This window comes from Tamandua tetradactyla, chromosome 12, assembly GCF_023851605.1.
Source record: "Tamandua tetradactyla isolate mTamTet1 chromosome 12, mTamTet1.pri, whole genome shotgun sequence".
Taxonomy (NCBI): domain Eukaryota; kingdom Metazoa; phylum Chordata; class Mammalia; order Pilosa; family Myrmecophagidae; genus Tamandua; species Tamandua tetradactyla.
Window position 1 is genome coordinate 95,971,355 of NC_135338.1, and position 20,941 is coordinate 95,992,295.

Genomic DNA, 20,941 nt, shown 5'->3' on the forward strand with positions numbered 1-20,941 from the left:
GCTCCTCCCAAGCCTGGCTCTTTTTTCCTTCCCCCATTGCCATCAGATGTCAATCTTTTCATCACCCCTATGCTTGTCTGTGCCCCCACATGTTGGGCTCCTCCTGCATCCTCTGTTCCACTGTCCATGGATCTTGGTTTCCCTACAACCTCATCTCCAGCAGACCAAGAGCCCAGGAACACAGAAGAGGGAGGATAAATCCGTCCTGCTTGCTGGCCTACCCCAGGAGGCACTCAGGACCTTTTCAGAAAAAGAGGAGGAAGTGTGTTGGGACCACAGAGCTGGCTTTCCTATCACTCCTGGAAGTTGCTAGAGGATAAACACGCTATCACTTGACCCCAAAAGCTGCAGATTTAAGTAATTTCCCATGATCAATCTCTCTGTCCCTTCACCTCTCCTGTTGCTAGTTCCTGAGTGCATGCCAGCTGCTTGACTTTCCTCCAATTCGGGGCCTCCCTGCCCCAAGCCCAGATCAACTGTTTGGCTGGAAATGCCTTTCTGAATTGTGTGCGGCCTTTTAACAGCTGCTTCAATCTCTTCTGCCGTGCCCCACTCATATGTTCCCAGGAGGCCGCTGCTTCAAGGCCAGAGCAGGGGGGTCAGGACACACTGCCTCTGGCTCTCACAGCGACCTTGAGAAAGTCCCGGTGCCACGCTCGGTTAGCCTTCCGTACAGCATGTGAGATTAGGGGGTCCGCACAGAATCCCATTAACATTTCTGGACGGGGCAGCTTAGCACGCCCAGCCCTAAAGGCTCTGTCCAGAAGGGCCTTTTGGGGAATGACAATTATGTGAACATGGCAGCATTCTGAATTCACCCGAGAAAGGGTATGGCCCCTGCATTCGCCGGTATCACCTCCTCGCCTCCGATGCCATCGTGTCCCAGAAGGGGATGGCTGTCCCCAAGTCAGCACTCTGCTTCTAGAAGATGGAGTCTGTCAAGAGAATCCACGGTGAGCTGCTCAGGGGGTCCTAAATATCCAGGAGTCGTGCAGTCTGGAAGGGGCCATAAGGCAGGCAGGCGGGGACACACGATTCCTCTGGTCAGGGTTGTCACCGAACCATTGTCCCTGGCTCAGCTGAGCTGTCAAAAGTACCTAGATACCTGCTCTGATATTTGTAAGAGTTGAAAACTAAAGCAAAACAAAGTTTCCATCAGGGGGTACTGTTGAAATAAAATGGTATATCAATGATGGAAGCTTATCTAGCCATTAAAATTCATGCCGCGACTTTCTGTGGCTGAGGCTGTAGGAAGCCTCAGACTCATATTCTAATATTGGAGGTATAAATCAGTATAGCCCCACATGGGTCATTTCTACAAAACAGATGACCCAAATAACCTACAGGGGGTATCTGTCTCTGCATTAATATCACATTTACATTGAACCATGTGAAATTGCCACAAAAGCCTGTGGTCCACCCTTTGTCCCAGAACCATATCCTTTCATACGCAAAATAACATATAAAGAAGGTTACCCATCGAAAAGTTACTTAGGAGAGCAAGACGTTGCAAAAAAATTAAATAAATTGGGTTCTATTTAAATAAATGGAACACTATGTACCTCTGAAAAAAGAAAGAGGAAGCGCTCTAAGTACCTGTATAGAAAGAGCTCCAAGAAACTGGCACGGGGTGGAAGGGGAGGTTTTAAAAGGTGCAGAAGAGAATGTAAGGTAAAGTTTTCTTTGTGCACAACAGAGGAAAAATGAGAACCTTTATTCATTTATTTATATGTAATTTTCTTGGATATGATTTATAGGGACACACAGTAACTGCAGTTATCTGTGTGGCGATGGTAGCAATAAAAACCTGCAGGTGAAGGGTGGCAGCGAGAAGGGAAGGGAATTCTCCCACCATTATATTTATACACACACCTCAACTTTGTTGAAGCATAATTTACACGTAATAACATTCACCCATTTTAATGTACAATTCAGTGATTTTAGTAAATTTGCCAAGTTGTGCATCATGACCATAACTGAGTTTTAGAACAGTTCCAATAAGTAAGATCCCTTAATTCAGTCACCATCCCCAGCCGCGGGCAGCTACTTAGTCTCCTTTCTGGCTCCATAGATTTGTCTTCTGGACGGTACATGCGAGAGGAGCCATTGAGTGGGGCTCTTTCATGTCTGAATTCTTTCCTATTCCATAATGTTGCTGAGGATGTACCACGCATCGATATGCCATTCCTTTTTATTGTTAAGTAGTATTCCATTTTAGGCTGTACCTCATTTTGTCTATCCATTCACCTGGATGGACATTTGGGTGGTTTCCACCTTTTCAGCTATGATGAGAAATGCTGCCGTGTATACTGGTGCACAAATCTTTGTGGTGGGCATTTTGAACCCTGTGAATGCATCACCCATACAAATTTCAATATTACAAAATACCAGGGAGGTGGCACATGCAAACCGTCTAATAAAAGAGGAAGCAGCAAAACAGTGTGTGCGTGTGCATGTGCACACAGAATGATTTGATTCTGTTAAATAATTAAATAAGAACATAAAAAAAGATTAGATGGCAAGAAGCTGAAATGTTAACAGTGTTGTCTCTGGATGATGAGATGGTGGATAATTTATGTGTTTGTGTGCTTTTCTGTATTCCAACAAATTTTCTACTGTGAATGGAAATTACTTTCATAATCAGAAAAAGAAAAAAAAAACCACGTTACTAAAAGAAAAGAAAAGAAAAAAAGAAAACCACACTTTCCACTCAATTTGCGCAGGGTGTTTACTGTTCTGTCACAGAGCGATTGGCCCGCAATGGTCCTCAAGAGGGGAGGGGGTGGGCGCAGCCCCTCTCGCTCCTCTGTGATGCTGGTCACGGCATCCAGAAAGCTGCAGCTCCCCAATAAATGCGAATCAATTGCAGAGACCTTGCGACCAGTCTCCATGGCAACCTAGCAAGGGCATGACACTGCCTGAGCACTGCCCGGTGTGGAGAAGCTCTGCGGGAAGGACGCCGACTTAGCTCGCGCAGCCTGAGGTTGCCAAAGGACCATGGGGTTCAGACAGGTGGCGATGGGAGCGGAGTTCCCTAGGCTTGACGGGACGCACATCTTTCTAAGTGACAGCATATTTAAAATCTTTCCTCCTGCTGATGGGGCTCCCTGAACCGCCATTTCTATATTTACAGTTGCAACTGACATCATGATTCAGCATTTTTAAGAACTAAATTTAAGAACAAGGTATCGATTCTGTGCATTTGCCTCTAGCGTAATGTCATCATGTTGCTTTATAATCACTCACCTGTCTGCACCTGGCCTGTCCCTCCCTTTGCAGGACCTGGTCACAAGAGAATAATTAGAAGCCCACCTCTCACATGGGCAAGGCTTTAAAGGCTATAAACCAAGCTAACACATGGTTAAATAAAATGTCTCTTATCCTCCTACCCTGTTACCTGTACTTCAGCAGGACCTTGAAAGGGCAGGTTGGATTTGAGACTTCTCAGGCTTTTTGGAGATGTAAGTGAAGGCAGGCATGGCCAGCAAAGTGGGCCCCCAGCTCGTTCTCCTTCTCCTCCAACCCTGGGCCTGCCCCACACCAAAATGGGCTTTGTGTGTATTCCTGAGCATACCCGCTGGCAGCACCCAGCTCCCCTCCCCAGGCCCTCCCTCCCACGCCCCGCTGGCCCTGCACAACTGCCCTTGGCCACCCCTTGTGCCCAGCAGGGCATACACTTGCAACACAGCCCTTCCTAAGGTGGACAGGCCATCCCAGAGGCCTGCAGGAGCCCTGGAGGTGGGCTCAGGCCATTTATGGTAAGGAATTCCAGCTTGGGCAAATGCAGCACAGCCTAGGAAGCTCCAGGTGGTTACTTCCCATGGCTCTTAGACTCCGGGCCACTGAAAGAGGACCAAAGTGGGATCCTGGAAAGTACGGGGACCCCCTTCCCGAAGGGCAGTACAGGTCTGTTTCCTACTGAACTGGAGTTTCTCAGCCTTGGCATCACTGACATTTTGGGTCAGACATTTCTTCGTTGTGGGGGCGGGGCTATCAGTAGCTTCCATCCCTGATTGTGGCAACCAAAAATGTCTGCACAGATTGCCAAATGCCCCCTGGGGTGCAGGATCATCCTTAGTTGAGAACCACCAGACCAGGCCACAACGCTCTCGAAGCAGGAACTATGGAGTGCATGGCTCAGTGCAGAGGCCCAGTACCCGTACAGAGAGGAATCAATGCATGACCTCTTCTCGTGATCTCAGAGGCATTCTGGAAAGACTCTATGCTCTTTTGAGGATTTTGAAATATTCATGATAAAGTGCTCCTCGGAAGAAGCTCAGAGCAGTTGTTGCTCCCAGGGGTATACATGGTGACACCAGGAGGCCCAAACAGTGTCACCCAGGACCTCGAGATCCGATGGCTCCCTCTGCAGATGGTGGGCTGGGAGCTACACAGAGTTGAAGCAGGAGACTTCCTAAGATGTTACATATTTCGTGGTCCAATCTTCCTCTACCAAAGCTGTCCAGGTTAGGTGGATGGGGCAAGTGCCAGGGTCTCTAAACATTAAATAGATACCCCCACGGACGCTGGCTGGAGCACTGCTGAGATCCTCATGTTCCTAAGGCAAATCCAAATGCAACACACAACATGGGCTGCAAAATATCTGATAGGACTTCTGACCGGCAAGGTGCTCATTGTGAGTGCCTTCATCTCCCTGGCATGCATGCCTCTCGCTCTCACCAACTGGGTTTTGCAAACCCCATTCATGCTCAGTCCTTTTCAATCAGCAGTGTTTACTGCTGCCTCAAGCCCATGTTGCTTCTCTGCAGCAAGCAAACATCCACCACCCAATCTTCTCAAGTACAGGTGAAATCCTTCTGTATACTTCCCACATTCCTGGCAACTAAGCATAGACGGTTATGTCCAGTTTGGCCTGACTCAACCCCGTATGGGTTAGTCGGTGAAGTTCACATGCAGAAATGGAATAGCAGAACCTAAACTCAGGGCCAAGTGCCCAACGGGTAGAGTCACTGCCACCAAGGGGAAGTTTCAGGATCTTGGTTTCAGAATCTGCTTGTGCCTCAGTTTTCCCTAGAGAAACCATTCTCAAAAAGTGGTCCCAAGGCCCCTGGTGGCCCGAGATCCATGTGTCAAAACTATTTTCATAATAATACTAGGATGGCACTTCTATTTTTTCTCTCACACAAGTATACCTGGGGTTTGCCAGTGGCTTCAAGTCGATGACGTACCGATTATGTGTGTGTATTTGAATTTTTAAGTTTTTCTCAATTTTAATTTCAAAGACAGTAAATATTGATAGCTATAACCTGTATACACAAGAGCTCCTTGGAATCCCCAATAACTTTGAAAAGTGTAAAAGATTCTAAGACCAAACATTTTGAGACACCTGCCTACAGCAACAATGTTGGTCAGATTTCCACATCACAGAAAGTAGGGAGCCGAGGAAAAACATTTGGAAGACCTTTCTGGGAGGGAGAGTAAGTTACTAAGTATAAAAATAAGTACATTTTCAGCGTTTTGTAACAGGAGTGTCACTGTGACATTTTAGCTGCAAAATGTTCTCTAGATTCTTCAAGGTAGAAAAAAACAGGTCTAGAAAAAAGCAAAAGTATTAATATTTTTGATGAAAGCATTCCATCTCAAGTTTTGATTGCTTGGAGGTTTACTGATAATCCAATTTGCACTTTGACTAGCCTCTCCTCACCACCCCCAAACTGTCCAAACTTCGCCCCATTTGTTTGCATCTCCGAGGGTATCAAAGGTTTGCATAAACAGTTAGGGGGAGTGTAGGTGAGAGCACATTTCTATTATTTGGAGAAAGGGAAGGGACAGCACCTAAAGCTTGTAATTTTACTTTTAACTACGATTTTGGTACTATATAGGTGGATTTCAATTACACATACTAGAGAGCCATGGTTTGATCAACTAGAAGCATTTTTTTTACATCACTGACCAAAATAAACAGACCAAGGGCCCTGTTTCCTCCAGCTTTACAACCATTCCTTTGAACACTCCTGATTTGTCCTTTTTATGTTCCCTTACTACCTTTCCCCAACACATAATAAAGATGCTATTTTCTCCCCAGAGGTACTGAAGTGTTCTGAGCACAAGGAGTCATTCACAAGCCCAACACAGCCAGAAGAAACGCATGACAATTGCCTCCATTTTTAAGATGGAAATCTGGGAAATCCACCTTCCCAGGTCAATATGGCCAGTTGGTGTCAATGCCAAAGCCAATATGCCTTGCAGTCATACTAGAGCAGGGCTCCTCTGAGTCCTTGTGTGAAGAGGTATAGGCTGGACACTTATGGGGATAGAGAGAAGAGATGAAGGAGGTGCTGGACATCCTTTAAATTAAAGAAAAGACCCCTGCCTTTTGCAATAATCATCTCTAGGAATTACCTCCAACCTCCATATCAACTTAAAACAATAATAATGGTAATAATAATAATAGATAAATCAAGGTGGGTTCAAAGGCATATCACTAACAAGATAAGTTTCACCAGTTCAAGGCTGGGGCAGTGGAATGCAGAACTCCATCCCAAGCCTGGCCACTTCTCTGCAGCATACTTCCATCTTCTATGCTATAAATAATTCAGAGGTGTTTTTTTCCCTTAAATATCACAAAACCAAGTCAGAATCTTTATGGGAAGGAGTCTGCTGTGCCCCTCTCTCCCTCCTCCTCTCTCTCCCTACCCAGCCAACTCCCTGGGAAATGACCCCTCAAGCTTTAACATTTATTTTTTGACATTTCAGACTATTTGTTAGGCAGAGCTGCCTTCTTGAGATCAAAGTGGGAAAATCTTGCCAAGAACTCCCGCTTGGCTCTGTGCAACCATGACAGAGAGGGTCTATTAACCCCCAAGCTTCTGCTTCCTCCCTCATCCAGAAAAATCAACCAGCCCTCTCACCTGAAAGGGCAGCTGTGCCTCTCACTCTTATTGCCTTTTTCCTTGCTTCAGGAGGGGGCAAAGTTCACTCTTCCCATTGATACACCAACATATTCAGCAGGGAGAAAAGGACCCAAGACCCAAAATCTGTCCCCTTCTAGGAGACAATAGTGAATCGTGGGACATGGCACTGACAGTCCATCGTTAGGTAGTATCTTTTACATGAAGAACACCCCACACTTCACCAGCTACTCCAAGGCACTGAGAAACAAGGAACGGCAACTTACCCCAAGGCATTTTGTTAGTGGCAGCTCTGAGGCTGGGATCCAGGTCTTCATTCCTGGGTGCTACTGCTAGATGACATCACTTCCACCAGCTGGGAGGGTGGCCACATTTAGTGTTGAAGACTCAAGCTTAATGGCAAATGACTTACCATTTTCTTCTGAGATACCTCAGGGAAGATTTCCTGCTCGTCATGTTACTAGCTATCTACCAACACCCAGAATCTTTTCTGACTTCACGTGAAGTAGAGGCAAGTGGGAGACTGAAGCTATAGCTGGGCACAGGTCCTGGGATGTGGCTGTTCCCCTTGACCTAAGAAGGTGCATAGTTGATTAACACATCCTCCTCAGTTCTTCTTTCAATCTTCTGATCACACCATAACCCAGTGTTTCCTAAACATGTGTGCTGAGTTTACTGAAATATTTTAAATGAAAAACATTCTGTGTTCAATTAGGTTTGGGAAGTGGTAGGATCAAAAGGGTGATCTATAGCAGGACTCCTCAGTCTTTAATAACCTAATGCACATTGTGACTCTACAAGAGGTGGAGATCCCATGCAACATTCTCCAAAGTCATTTGAAGATCATTGACTAAAAGGAAATATTGCTGTAGCCAATGAAAAGAGGAGCACTCAATCCTCAACATTATTTATCTAAAAAGAGGAGTAACAGAAAAAAGATTTTTCTGCAAGTTGGAGATTTCAAGTTAAGAGTGAAATATATTTCAGAAACTTATGCCTTGCCAGGAACACAGATCAATTCATATGGGGTAACAGTTCATCAAGTGGTTGACCCAAGAAAATTATTAACTTGGCCAAGACACAACCTTGAAAATACTCAGCAGGATTATCCTGGTCTTCTCAATGACCAGACTGGCTACTTGGTATCAGGGGGACTGTTCAGCAATTGCTTGTTATAGAGTCAAGACAAATTGACAGCTATAAAGATTGAACGATTCCATGAGTCATTTAAACATGGACTCAGAATTTAAATTCTCCCAGAAAGAACATTCTCAGAAAGAACATTCTCAGAATATGTTCTATATTGGCATTGCTTCTCCCTGCTTCCCACTGATGATGGGAAACACCTCAGCTCTGCATCTGCCCCCTTCTGAAGTAAAAGGACGAGGTCCAGAACTGTGGACCTCAGGTGGGAGCTCCCAGAGAAGGTCATTGATCCCAACTGTGCCCTCTTGACCAGGATGAACTTTCAGAGACCAATGCTCATGACAAAGTTTGCTTTGGGACATACTTTCAGGTTATCTGTCATGTGGGTTTTCATTCAGAATTAAATAGCAAGGGAAAGTTAACACTTTTATTTATATATAATACCTAGGCTGGATTAGTTAGCATCAAGCCAATATTCTGAAATTTTTCTTCTCCCTAAGATTGTTTTTAGGGAGGTCCTGGGAGAAGCACCTACAGTGGCTGGAACATGGGACACAGACCTTAGGACTTGCTCTAGCCTTGGCTTTGGAAGCAGAAGAATAGATCTGGGAGATTGGATGCTTGGAGGATGCTGGGAAAGACCAAAAGTGATAGGTCCAGTGGTAGCCCCTGCATCATGGAGGTTAAACCTTCTCATTTTAATACTCAAAGACCCTCCATGCATGTGCTCCCACACCATCAAAAATCTGGTTTTGTATAGTAAATAGTCGCCTAGGTCTGTGCAGCTAATAACGACCATCACAGGCTCTGTAGACAGACTCCACTCTTCTAACAGCACACATCTTCCTTTCCCCAAGCCCCACGCCCTTTCTTCCCTTGAGAAGACCATTGGAGGGTCAGGATTTGGAGGGTGAGGATTTCGCCGCTTTGGGACAAAGGCTGTTGCAAGCTTCACAGAGTAAAGAGTATTGCAATGGGACATCATAAGGGCCAATAAGACTGAAGCTGAGCAAGTTTCAGAGGGAAAAAGTAGGAGGCATATCAGAGCTCTGGACAAGAAGTACCACCGCGCCTTATTTGATAGCAGCCAAAGGACCTTATTTGAAGAGAAGGCCATTTACTGGGAATGGGTCCTTGACCTACTCACTGCAGGCAGAAGCCAGGTACAAGGGAGGAAAGAATGGTCATTTTAAGAGAAATGGGCAAGTTGGTGTAGAGAGGCCTGCAGAGATAGAAGCACGCTTCATTTTGCTACAGTGGTAACAGCATGCAGGCAACAGAAATGGAGGGGAGAGAGCCACGGGAACAAGCTGCCGTGACCTTGTTACCCACCGAGACCACCAGTACTACTTACCACAGCCAGGCTGGGTGGTATTCTCTGTGGCTCACACGATGCTCTGCCCCTCACATCCAAATGAACCACCAGTCAGGGGCTGCCTTCCTGGAACAGCCTCACTCCTTCCTCTTCAAACCTCTCCATAGCTGAGTGGGGAACTGTTCCCAGCCCTCCAAACTCTCAGATACCACTTGATGTTACGTTTAGACATAGGGTAAAGGAAGAACTGCTCAGCATTTGGGCTCTCAGAAGAGACCAGTTCCCTTGTCTTGGACCACATGCTTCCTTTCCACCGTCAGCCCCATGGAAGTCAGGTTCAGTGACCTCAGAGAGGCCTTGAGTGGCCTGTTGGTAGAGGAAGTTACTTCTGCTAGGGTCACAGAAAATACCATGATCCTGAGAAGCACGAAGGTGCCTCTGGTCCCATGTGGGAACCTCATGTGTGTCCTGTTTTATAGGCTTGAAGGTCCCACTAAAGCCCTTGAGCCAAGATTTCTCTACAGCTCTGGCTGTTCTCAGATTGCCTTTCCTCTCTGCCCCAGGGACTTCCTAGTTCCATCCTGAACTGGATGCAGATGGGCCTGATCTTACCTTGGGCTGGAGGCCCTGGACACAGCATCTGAACTAGCAGCATCACCCCATCCCAAATGTGTGTTCTTCTTAGCTCTACGCCCACAGCCATTCTTGCACCTTTCCAGTTTCCCTCATACCAGGAGCCAAGTACGCTCCATTCAAAAGGCTTAGCCCCAGTATCTGCTCTACCCTCACCAGTCCTCACCTTTCCCCAGTCAGAGGCACTCAGATCACCTGAGCAGTGCTTTCATCCACCTGTACGCCAGGGGTGGAGAACGAAGATCCAGACCTTGCAGGTGCACACCCAAGGTATTTTCTGATCAGAAGGAAACATGACCAGGTAGAAGGGACAAAAAGGCAAAGAAGCCTTAGACGTTATGGCCCAGGGGAAGATCTTCCTGAGCAAGAAGAGCTTTACTCTAAGGGAAAACTGGGATCACTCTATGTAAGTTTTACCTGCTGAGTGGGAGGAATTGAGTAAAATCCTACTCATAAGTGTCTCAAAATCATGGTGGAATGTCTGAACCACTGAGAAAGCAGACAAGAGATCTTCTCTCTTATCCTTCAGCTCACTTTTGGGATCTAGGAGCATTGGCAAAGGAGTGTGATTTAGCTCTGAGAATATATTTGTCAGGTCTAGGCTGAGGTTTGCTCGTGGGGTGGGAAGGGCAGGTGGTAGTATCACCAGGATTGCTGAAGACAAAATACAGAACCTCAACTAACCAAGGAGACTAGAGGCTGTGAGCAATTCTGTGCATACCCACCAGCACTGAAGAGGGGGAATGTGGCTGGTTGCATAGAGCTGGCAGAGGAGGGGAGAAGGGAGAGCTCCAGGCCCTTGCCAGAAAATCCAGACCCAAACAAGGCTCCTGGTTGCTCCTCCTCCCTGCCTCACCTCCATCTCCACTTGGCAGGCTGAGCTTCCCCTCATCCTTCCCAGGGATGCCTCAGGGCAGTGCCCTATTCCCCCTTTGCCCTTCCTTGCCCCTCCCTGCACTGCCAGCTGATTTTGCTCTTGCTTTCAGAATGACACTGGTATCAATGCATGAGCCAGGCCAGAACACTCAGCTCAGAAAATCAAACAACAATGAAGTGGCCCTGCACTCATCTTCCCCATCGTGTGCTTTCCTCATGGCAGCAAACTCTCCCTTGCTGCCTCACTCCTATACCTGAGACTCTTAATCCTTTGCCAGTGCTTGGACTTGACCTGGAGAATCAGGCTCCTCCAGGGGTGGTGCCGTAGCTCCAGTATGTACTGAGGTCATGCCCATGGCTGAAGAGGTAGAAGTGAGGATGTCCTGCTGGGAATCTGACAGCCAAAGGGAATTCCCACACAAGAGGTCAGAGAGAGGCAGCCTGTTTCTTGACTTACCAATTGAACACGTTTAGCAACTGTTCCCGCCTTGGGTGAGAATCACATGACTATCATTGGATGCTAACCCAATGACCTCTGAAAGACTTCTTGTCTTGGGAATGGGGGTAGAGGGCAGTGATTGTGGAACCCCTGGATAGCATCCTTCTAGGAGCAAAAGATGGGGCTGTTTCATGGAGCACAGAGTAGCCAAGAGCATTTTAAAGTCAAGCAGGCCTCATCTCCAGTCTTAGTTCTGTGGTCACAAACTGAAACCTTGGGCTCATGATTTAATCTCTCTGCACCTTGGCTTCCTCATGGGTGAACATGAATGGCTCTAAGCTGGTACTTCCTAAAGTAGTGCAGAGAACATCATTAATGCTCTACAGGTGAGCTTCTTGATCATTCTTTGGAGCTGGCAATTTGTTCTAGGGTCTGGTCACTTAACCCCAGTGAAAGACTCATGTCCTCTCCAGGATCTGAATTGAGAAGGTTCTACACCTGACTGCACCATTGTCATCAGTGAACCTTAAGGGTGCAGCTAGCTCATCACTCTTCAGGATTTGGGGAATGGGGAGCACCCCTTAGCCACTCCCTCCAGAATCTAGACCCAGAAAGCCCCTGGCAAGTGTAAGGTTCACAGATTTTTGTGCCAACAAAATCCCCTTGGCCTAAAACATGAGCTTCCATTCAAGAAAGCCACTCTAAAATCCTGCTGGTGAGATTCAGAATACAAAAATTAGGGAGCAACAAGTCTCACTGGTCCTCTGAGTCTCCAGCCTGCTGCCTGGGTTGTGTCAGTCTCCAGGTTTGCTCTGTGATGGCTTTACTACCCAAAGAGACCTAACAATGGGGAAGATGCCCTGAGGGCTTCACCACTGAGCAGGAAAATGTGGAAAACAGAAATTAAACATTGTTCCCCCTTCTCAGCTGAATTCTCAGTCTGCCCAGCAACGTCTTTGTGCTTCTCCATCACCTGTCTTAGTTTCTTCACCTGCTGTTTCAGACCTTCTCAACACCCCTCAGATCTTCTCACATACAGCACAAGGTCTTGCCATATACCTCACAGGCACAATTGAAGCCACCAGACAAGAACTCCCTCGCATTCTTGCTCCCCAAACCTGTAAACTAACCTACAACCCTCCATCCTTTCCTCTTGCCTCCTGCCATATCAGAAGAGCTCTCCTTCCATGAGGATGTTAGCTGGGGATGTGTTTCCCTAACATCTTCCCCAAGGCCACTTCTACCCATTCATTCTTCTCCCATGCATTGACAGGCTCTATGTAGCAGAAGAAAAGAAAGTTACCCCCCCCCATATTAAATATAGAAGCCCTCCTTTGAACCCCTGCATCCCCTGATGGGTGAGGGATGAGCTTTGAGGCATCTCTGTTCCAATGCTGAACCACTGAGGAAAAGAGAATGCAGAATTGGGGCAATCCCCAACCCAGGCCATCCTAGAGGAGACAAGTTTCCATTTGGGGCAGGGAGCACTCAAACCAAACCAGCCTTAAATAGGAGATGAAGTATAGAGGAAAGTGGACAACACTGAGATCTCATCAGATCAATTCTCTCCCAGTTTTCTAACTTGAGTTCACACACCTTACTTTACGTCTCACCTTTACCTCCTACATAACCATGCTCTGACACCCGCTGAGGCTGGCTTAAGGGTCTAAAATCACCTCTCTCCCTTCCAAAGACCCCACTTCCACTCTTCTCTTGTCCCATATCTCCCATATACAGACCCTCATACAGTGTCCTTTCCTCCTAAAAGGAAGAGAACGCATGCTATAGAAGGCATTTTGACCCTCGATTTGTGCCAGGGAGTCTAAGGACAGGCACGAATGCCAGCCCATCTACAGAGTTTACTCTCAGTAGGACTCTGAGACTCATTGCCTCCCTTCTTCTGGCAGGCTACACGGGATGTCTCAAGGGAATATGGCCACCTGAGCTGAATATGTGCATGTATGTGTGTGCATGCACATGTGTATATGTGTGTGCAGTGCCTCTGAATAGTCAGCGGGTTGACCTGTAAGCCCATCGCCCACCTTTCTCTGGGCAAGATTATATTCCCAAGATGCACAGTGAAGACACAAAAATACTTTATCTGATGGAAGATTCCACTGGCTTGCAGGTGCACCAAAGATTAAGAATCCCTAACCCCACTCCTAGAGCACCTTAAGTATCAGCTTTTAGGAGGTAATCTCTGTGAGCCTTGGCTGCTTGGTAAATAGAACCATCCCCTGGCCACCAAGGAAGTGAGGCTTTCTGTGGCCCAAGGAGTCAGGTTAGACTCTTGTGCCTAACAAGTCTTGTGTCTGCCTCTTGTGCTGCATGAACCTCTGTGTGGAGGACTTTTAGTAAAGCCCAACTTTGTGGACTGGACCTATTGGAAGGGGTCCTCTATGAAAGCAACCAATGGAACAGATTGGAAACACCTCTGCAAGTGGGACTGAGCTAAGGAAATTCTTTAAAGAATAATGGGAAAAGAGGGAAAAAGCATGGGTAGCCCTGGAATTCTTATATCTTTCATCTTCTTTCCCAAATTTCCAAATAAGAGGTCTGATCCAGTCATTTCATTAGAAAATAAAGTGTTTATTAAGAAACTATACACTGAACACTCCTATAAGTCTCTGTGGAAACACAACGCCCCATTGTCATAGCACACGGTGAGGAAAATGGCAGAAAAAAGATGCTGGGATGGATGGAGCCTTGGGTGGCTGGAAATGAGGTAATGATTTACAATAATTAAAAAACAGAATCCTCAAGCTTACTCCGTGAAGCCACACCTTAGGGTTAGGCCATGGACCCAAAGGTCTCATAGGAAATAGCCTGGCACAAAGCAATGGGGAACAGGCTGGGGGAGTGGAAGGGGTGAGATAAACGCACACTTTGAGGCCCTGGAGAAGACCTGACTCCCCATGGGATACTATGGAAACTCAGAAACCTAGAAGGGCACCCCCAGATACTGGGCAGCAACTTGGAAGGCTTTGTGTTTTTAAATTCCATGGAGGCACCTGCAGAATCAGGCTGGGAACCTGAAATGAAGAGCCACAATCCAAGAGGACCCTTAAGTCAAACCTCAAGTGGGCATCTTAATTCCTACATAAATTTTCCCAAAGGTATAGAATCCACTACCTGTTGCTGATTGATACCACCCCTAAACTTAGTGGGTTAAGTCCACCACCATTCTGCCCCAACAGCTCCCCATGGGAGGCCCCTGTTCCATGACCTTTACCTGCAAGTGGGCAGCTACGTTTACTTCTCACAATAGAGGCACCAGGGGTGGGGAAAGCTGGCATTCCACTCGGCCAACTCACCAGCAAATCTGGGAGTTTTAGGCTCTACAACTGCGCCCTTTGTAGTGAAGCAGGGGAAAGTCATCCCCTTCCGTCTCCCCAGTAGATCAAGTTGAAAATGGGGGGGAACCTCCCTCTTTGGGAGACAGTGGCCATGGAGTAAGGCGTGAGTCAAAGCAAACAAAGGAAACATATATATTGACCAGAGAACAGGATGACTCTTCCATGGGTACCATGAGAGGGGCTGGAGGAGGCCAATTTTTACTTCTCTTCCCCTTCAGTTCATCTTGGCCTTGAAATGGTGATTCCATTGGCTTCCAAAAGTTCTCAGATTCAAGAGTAAGTGAAACTGGGGGGAGAGAGCCATTTCCAGGACCACAGACTAGAAGGAAGGGCCTTGGTACCTGATTCCCTTGGTTCCTTTGGTCCTAGTAGGATGGCCAATTCACAGGCAAGACCTCCTGCAGCCAAAACTTGTAGGAACTGCAGATCTAGGGGCCAATGAAGAGCCCTGGAGAAATTTTCCTCTCCAAGGAGTTTTTTAATATCGCACTCACTGTGAGCCATTCCAGAGAGAGGAGGAAGTAGGGGTCAAGTATGTCCAAAAACAGTATGATTTTCTCCACCAAAAAAAAATATAAAATGATTGGTTTCCATTCTTTCCTCTGAGACCTAATCTGGTATCAAAACTTGGGCCTGGCTCCCCCTCGTCTTACCGCGCCGTCTCCACCTCTGCTTAGGTGCTGTCTGTGACTCTTCCCCAGTTGGAGGTTGCAGGGTGACGAGGTCACTAAGAGGAGAGCATGGTATCCTAGGGAAAGCCAGGGAGACCCCACGGTTCCAAGCAGGGAAAATGAGGCCGCAGCATGGCTGGACTTCATCAGGCTTTGTCCTGGTGACTGGGTTGTTTTTGGAAAGCAAGAGAATAACTAGTATGTTTGAAAGATGGTTCCTGGTGCACAGGTTTTTAATTCTCTTTATTGGCTCTAAAGATGGTGGCAGGAGCTGCCTCGTAGGCCAGACAAAAAAGGAGCACAGTGATGATTGGAGGGAAAGGGCAGCCCTGCCAGTGGCTGTGTTAGAGGGTGCAGGGGCACCAGTGGCTCATGCAGTTTCTACTTAGCATCCCCGAATCCAAAGAGATCAATGCCTAGAGTTTCCAACCTCTCAGAGGGCCCAGCCTACCAAGGTGACATCAAAACAGGGAGGCTTAAAAGGAGTTTCTAAAAGCCATGACGTCCTTTGCTGAAATAAACATTGACATCCTCAACATAGATGCCACGGTTAAGAGGCTTGGAATGTCCGGGAAGGCTTATTGGATTCAACATAATTTCTCTGAAACCTATAAAAAACAGAAACAAAAAAAAAAAACAGAAAAACAGAAAAAAGCAAAATAAAGTAAAAACCAAAATCCCCCAAAGAAGATCAAAACTAGGAGGGGAAACAGAGAGGGAGCTTGAAAGGGGAAGAACTGGAGCTATGGATATAAATATATTGGGAATAGCCAAATGAATTGTTCAGCAAAGGGGAAGGAGAGGAGGAAGGGATTAACTTAAAACCAAGCATGGTCAGAGAAACGGGAAACACTCCATTTTGCTGCTACCTCCAATGAACAGAAAAGGGGAAGTGAGCAAAATGTTTAGGGCTTGGCCTTGTATTGTCATGGAAGAGGAGGAACAGTCTCATCTACGTGGGTCTTGGCCCACAGCCATCATCTGGTAGAAGACCCCATGATGCCAATGCGCTGATGGCTGGGTGGGAGAAAGGGTGTGCTTGCCAGAGTCACTAGAGGGCTAAGGGGTAGGAAAAGAAAGCTATGCTTTCTCAGAACTTACACTTTCTAGGGATCCCATAAGGTCATTCCTAATGCTAGGAGTTGGAATTACATAGACTATTTTTAACCTGGGGTTGGGAATGCTATACTTCCATTCCTGAGTGCTCTTTCTCGTTGGCCTTTTCTTTTCACCTCATTTTACCAGGTGAGAGGAAAGTTTAGGAAATAAGCCTCAGCCTTCCCATGATTCCAAGTCTTAGATATGATAGAAATACTCTAGAGGAGTAACTGGACAATGGGAAGATTCAAGCAAGGGGAACTTCCATGACATCTCAGCTGTTTTCAGACCCTGGACTGAATTAGGATTTTGAGAGTCATGGATAGAATCTTCCAAGGAAGATGCTCAATCAACCCTGGATTAAAATAATGTCTGTGAGGAGTGTGTGTTTGTGTGTGTGTATATGGGCAGGCATGCTAAGGGAGTCAATCTATCTTGCAATCACAGCTCTGCGTGGAGGACATAATGGGCAGCAGGATATTGGGGATATGCTGGAGAGAGATGGAAACCAAATCCAGTCACATTGAGAATGTCCCCTCTTGTGCCCAGAACACATTATGATAAAAATAGAGTTGAGTCATCTTGGGTGTTGGGGCCTCTCCCTCTGCAGAGATTTGTGAAGATGGAGGGAATCTTCCTTGTCTACAATATCATGTTTGGGGAAAGGCTCTATTTCTGCATGAGAAGTTGCTGAGGTAGCTTTCCTGTGCTATCCTGGGTTCTCTTGGGTCTGAAGGGAAGGAAGGAAGGCCATCATTATGGGCAGCCGGCTGAAAAGCTGTAACAGCAGCTTCTCTCTAGGCCATTGTCCCTCTCTTGCTTCCTCCACACCTATGAAGTTTCTACTGCTGAAAGAGGCACCTCTATCCCAAGGGCTTTTAGTGACCACCTTTCCCTGGGCACCTAGTCATTCCCCATTCTCCGGGATATATGAAGAATTGATGAAACCTTAAGAGCTTCAGGATACAAAATGGTGGGAGAAGGGTCTGTACTGTACACGAAGATGTCAAACGAGTTAACTCACCATGTGACCTTGGGTAAGACACTTCCCCACTCTGGACCTCAGGTTCCTCATATATATAGTGAGTTGATGGGACTAGATGATCTCTATTGTCCTTCAAGTTTAATATCCCATGATTGTCTATGTTTGAAAAGACCCCTGGCAGAAGAGGCAGACATGGGGAAGTTAATGGTCAGTATTGAGCCCCAAGTGTAAACATGTGGACATACTTTTTCTTAAATGCGTAATGCCAGAAATAGAAATCTAGGTGCTCCCTGTTCCTACACTCACACTGCTCTACCAGGATGGACACTTCATCTACCTGATGCATAAAATCCACCTGTATTATCCTCTAGATATTGCACAGCAGCATTCAAGTACTAGTGCAAGCCAGACTCCTGGAAGAAGGATTTGCCATCACCATCAACTCCATCCATCCCTTTCCCTAACATGCTTCACTCCCATTCTCCTTCCTGGGCCAGAGTCTCCTGTAATTGTGCCCATCATTGTCACTCTGGGTGCCACTCTAGGGTCAGAAGGGATCATTCTGATGGCATAGGAGATGATCCTACCAGACCCAAGACCCTCTTTCTGGCCCTTTACCTCTCATAGAGGAAACTCAGCTAAACTCCAAGAGGGAAACAAAATGATAAGGGGAGAAAATGAGGAAATGAGATTGGGGTTGTGTCTGGCTCCTTAAAATCTTCCTTGCCTAGTGAGAGCATAAACAGTTGGAACAACAAAAGCTGTTGGTTCACTGGAGACCCCAGGACTACAACGCCTATGAAAGAAATATCATTATAGCTCTGAGAGTGAAATCTCCTTTGGAGGGCTTGCAGTTTCCATGGACGCTGGAAAGCTCCATGTCGGATCCATTAAAGGCAGGGGCCAAGACCACCTGAGTCTCTGCCAAGGTCCCTGAAGCTGTCTCCATGTACATGAGCCTTTTGCCATATGAGCTGAGATCTGAAGTTTGTTTTCTCTGGAACTCTTTCCCAGGTGGAGCCTTTCCAAGATTGTAAATGCTGAAGCCTGATAGCAGAAGAGGCACCACTCCAACATCCTCCATTCTTCTCCCCCTTCCTCAGAACAACCCAGGGCAGGAAGGAAAAGGGGTTTACAGAAAGGGTGGACAGGGGAGACCTGGACCACTGGGTAAAGGGAAGATGGGTGGAGGGAAGGCCAAAGAGGGACAAGTAAACCTCTGAAGAAGGCCTGGCCCACCAGTGGCCCATTGGTCCTCCATCTAACCTTTTCTTCAATCTGTCAACAGCTCCCCTCAAAGTCATTCAACACAAAATTACTTGTGGGCCCTCTGTCATTCAGAATAGAGTCTGGTCTTCTGGGATTGTCTAGGTTATATATTTCCTGAGAAACAAGCCAGAGACTCTGGATCATTCTGGGAAAATGAGGGGAGTCGTGAAGGAAGAGTCTAGGGAAGAAGGAAGCTGAGCACCCCTAGGACTGGATGAGTGGCTTTGGAGCCGACTTCACTGAGCCAAGACCAGGTTAAACCCTCCAGGGCAAATCTCTGAATAGTCACTGCAGAAAGAGAAGGACCAGCTTCCTAGGGCCCTGCAATGCAACAGTAGACCTGAACTTTCAAACCTCTCTGCTGTTCTGACAATCTCCCAGACCCTCATCATCTCTCCCTTGCTAGGGAGACCCCCATGCCCCAAACCTATCCAGTTGCCCACTCCTGAACACCGGCCTCGGGCTTCCAGAGCCATCAGCTTTCCAGCACCTTCCAGAGAAACAAACTTCCCGGCATCTTCTGGCTACGCAACTCCTCATCTCAAAGGCCTCTCTTTCTGTCCCTGCTTCTTCCTTTTGTTATCTGACATGATAATTTCATTACCTAACTCCATAAAGTGGTTAAGGTTATGGCCTTGATAAAAGGCCCAATCCCAAATGGAGCTCTACTGGCTTATTTGCAAACATTTCCTCCCTGAATGCATTCATTTGTCATCTTAAAATTGCTAGCAACAATAACACTTTGTGCTGTGAGAAAAGCTGGTTGTACTTAGGCATGGGTTGAAATATACAGTGGTCCTGGTGCTGAGGTCACAGGCAGCTTACAAAAAGGCAACCTAAGGCACAGAGCAGGTGTGATCCTTGTCCAGAGGGAGTGAGAACAGGAGGGGGCAACTGGATAGGGTGGGGCACCGGGGGCCTACTCTGCACCCTCCCCAGCCAGAAGGCCCCCCTGCCACAACCTCACCACCTCTCCCCAAGGGGCAAGGAGAGGCGAAATGTTTACGAACCACACTGCAGCAGGGAGACATATCGAAGGGAGCCCCATGCCGTGCCCACCTACAACAACCCCTCATCAGCCACACCACTGAGCACCCTGGAATCCACAGAACCCCAGAGGTCAGTGACGGTAATAATGGCTGCCATGGACAGAGTTTGGACCACATGCCAGGCCCTGCCTACGGTTCATTCTCTATCGCCTCCAATATCTTTTTGAGGTTGGCATTATTAACTCCACTTTACAAATGGGAAAAACTGGCACTCCAGACTATGAGCTAACAGCCCCAAGTTCACACAGGCACTTTGTGGCAGAATCTGAACTTGTGCCCAGCTCTTCATGACCCCAAAGCCCTTATAATTCACCACTTTGCAATATGGCTTCCATTTGCTGGAAACGGTATCCAGGAAAAAGAGGCTGAGATGGAGGCCAAGGCTGCAGTGGGGGAACTTTCTAGGGAAGCGGGGCTATGAATCTGTCCCTCCAGACAGACCCAGATGGGGGGCAAGGATTTTCTTCCATGGCTAACAGCTTCCCTAGCCTGGAGCTGAGCTTCTCCATCCCCTGTTTTGCCACTCTTGTCCAACCCTTTCACAGGCTGCCTCGTTTTCTGCATTCCATAGCCTTGTGACCCCCTCCACTTTCATAAAAGACTACATTTCTTGGGAACTTTCAAGCAAAGTATCCCAAACTCTGTCCAGACATTCACACCTTCATGTTTATGTTACCTCTGGGAGTTCAGCTATGGAAGGATAAAGAATAAACCTCATGAACTAGAGCCATGCATGGCTTTAGAGAGATGGGTGGTTATCCAGCTTATAGTCACACCCATGGCAGAGCTGGGCGGCTTCTGGAATGTCCCAGGGAGTCCAGGCATGCCACCCAGAGGAACTGTCTTCCCATCATCTACCCAGGCACTGCGATAATGGTGGCTGAGATGTGGCAAGCAAGGGCAGGCAGAAAAGAAGCCACTGTAGTGAGAAAAACTCTCTCATCGGCAAGCATCTCTTGCTTCATTTCCCACTTCTGTGGTTGTCCCTCCAAGTCATGGGTCACCAAGGATCTCTGATGGCCCCTGGCATGTGCTTAAGGCTCCTTTGTTCTGTATCTTGGCCTCTTGATATGGCTACTGCTCTTTTCAACGTGGCTACTGCTCTTTTCAATCTAAGTTCTTTCTGCTTCTGCCCTCAGATGCAACAGTAGGCTGGTGGCGCTGGTTCCGGTGGGTGAGACCCAATGCCTTGGCTTGCTGGCCACAAATCAGCTTGCTTATAAAAACCCTCA

The 20,941-nt window shown here is 47.1% G+C and overlaps 1 protein-coding gene across 6 annotated transcripts in view; it reads right to left on the reverse strand.

Moving 5' to 3' along the window:
- Window positions 1-20,941, reverse strand: part of NTRK3 (neurotrophic receptor tyrosine kinase 3) — a 357,528-nt gene that overhangs the window by 78,604 nt on the left and 257,983 nt on the right. Inside the window, exons 13-14 of one of the 6 annotated variants that reach the window (XM_077124145.1) lie at window positions 17,431-17,565; window positions 13,850-15,916 (exon numbers count right to left, since the gene is read on the reverse strand). The exons of 4 other annotated variants lie outside the window; for them this stretch is intronic. In XM_077124145.1, the coding sequence (XP_076980260.1) occupies window positions 15,798-15,916; window positions 17,431-17,565 (254 nt within the window). In that variant the 3' untranslated portion in view covers window positions 13,850-15,797. Of the gene's footprint in view, window positions 1-13,849; window positions 15,917-17,430; window positions 17,566-20,941 lie in introns of those variants that run through there. One more of the 6 variants, XM_077124146.1, reaches the window with a different exon arrangement.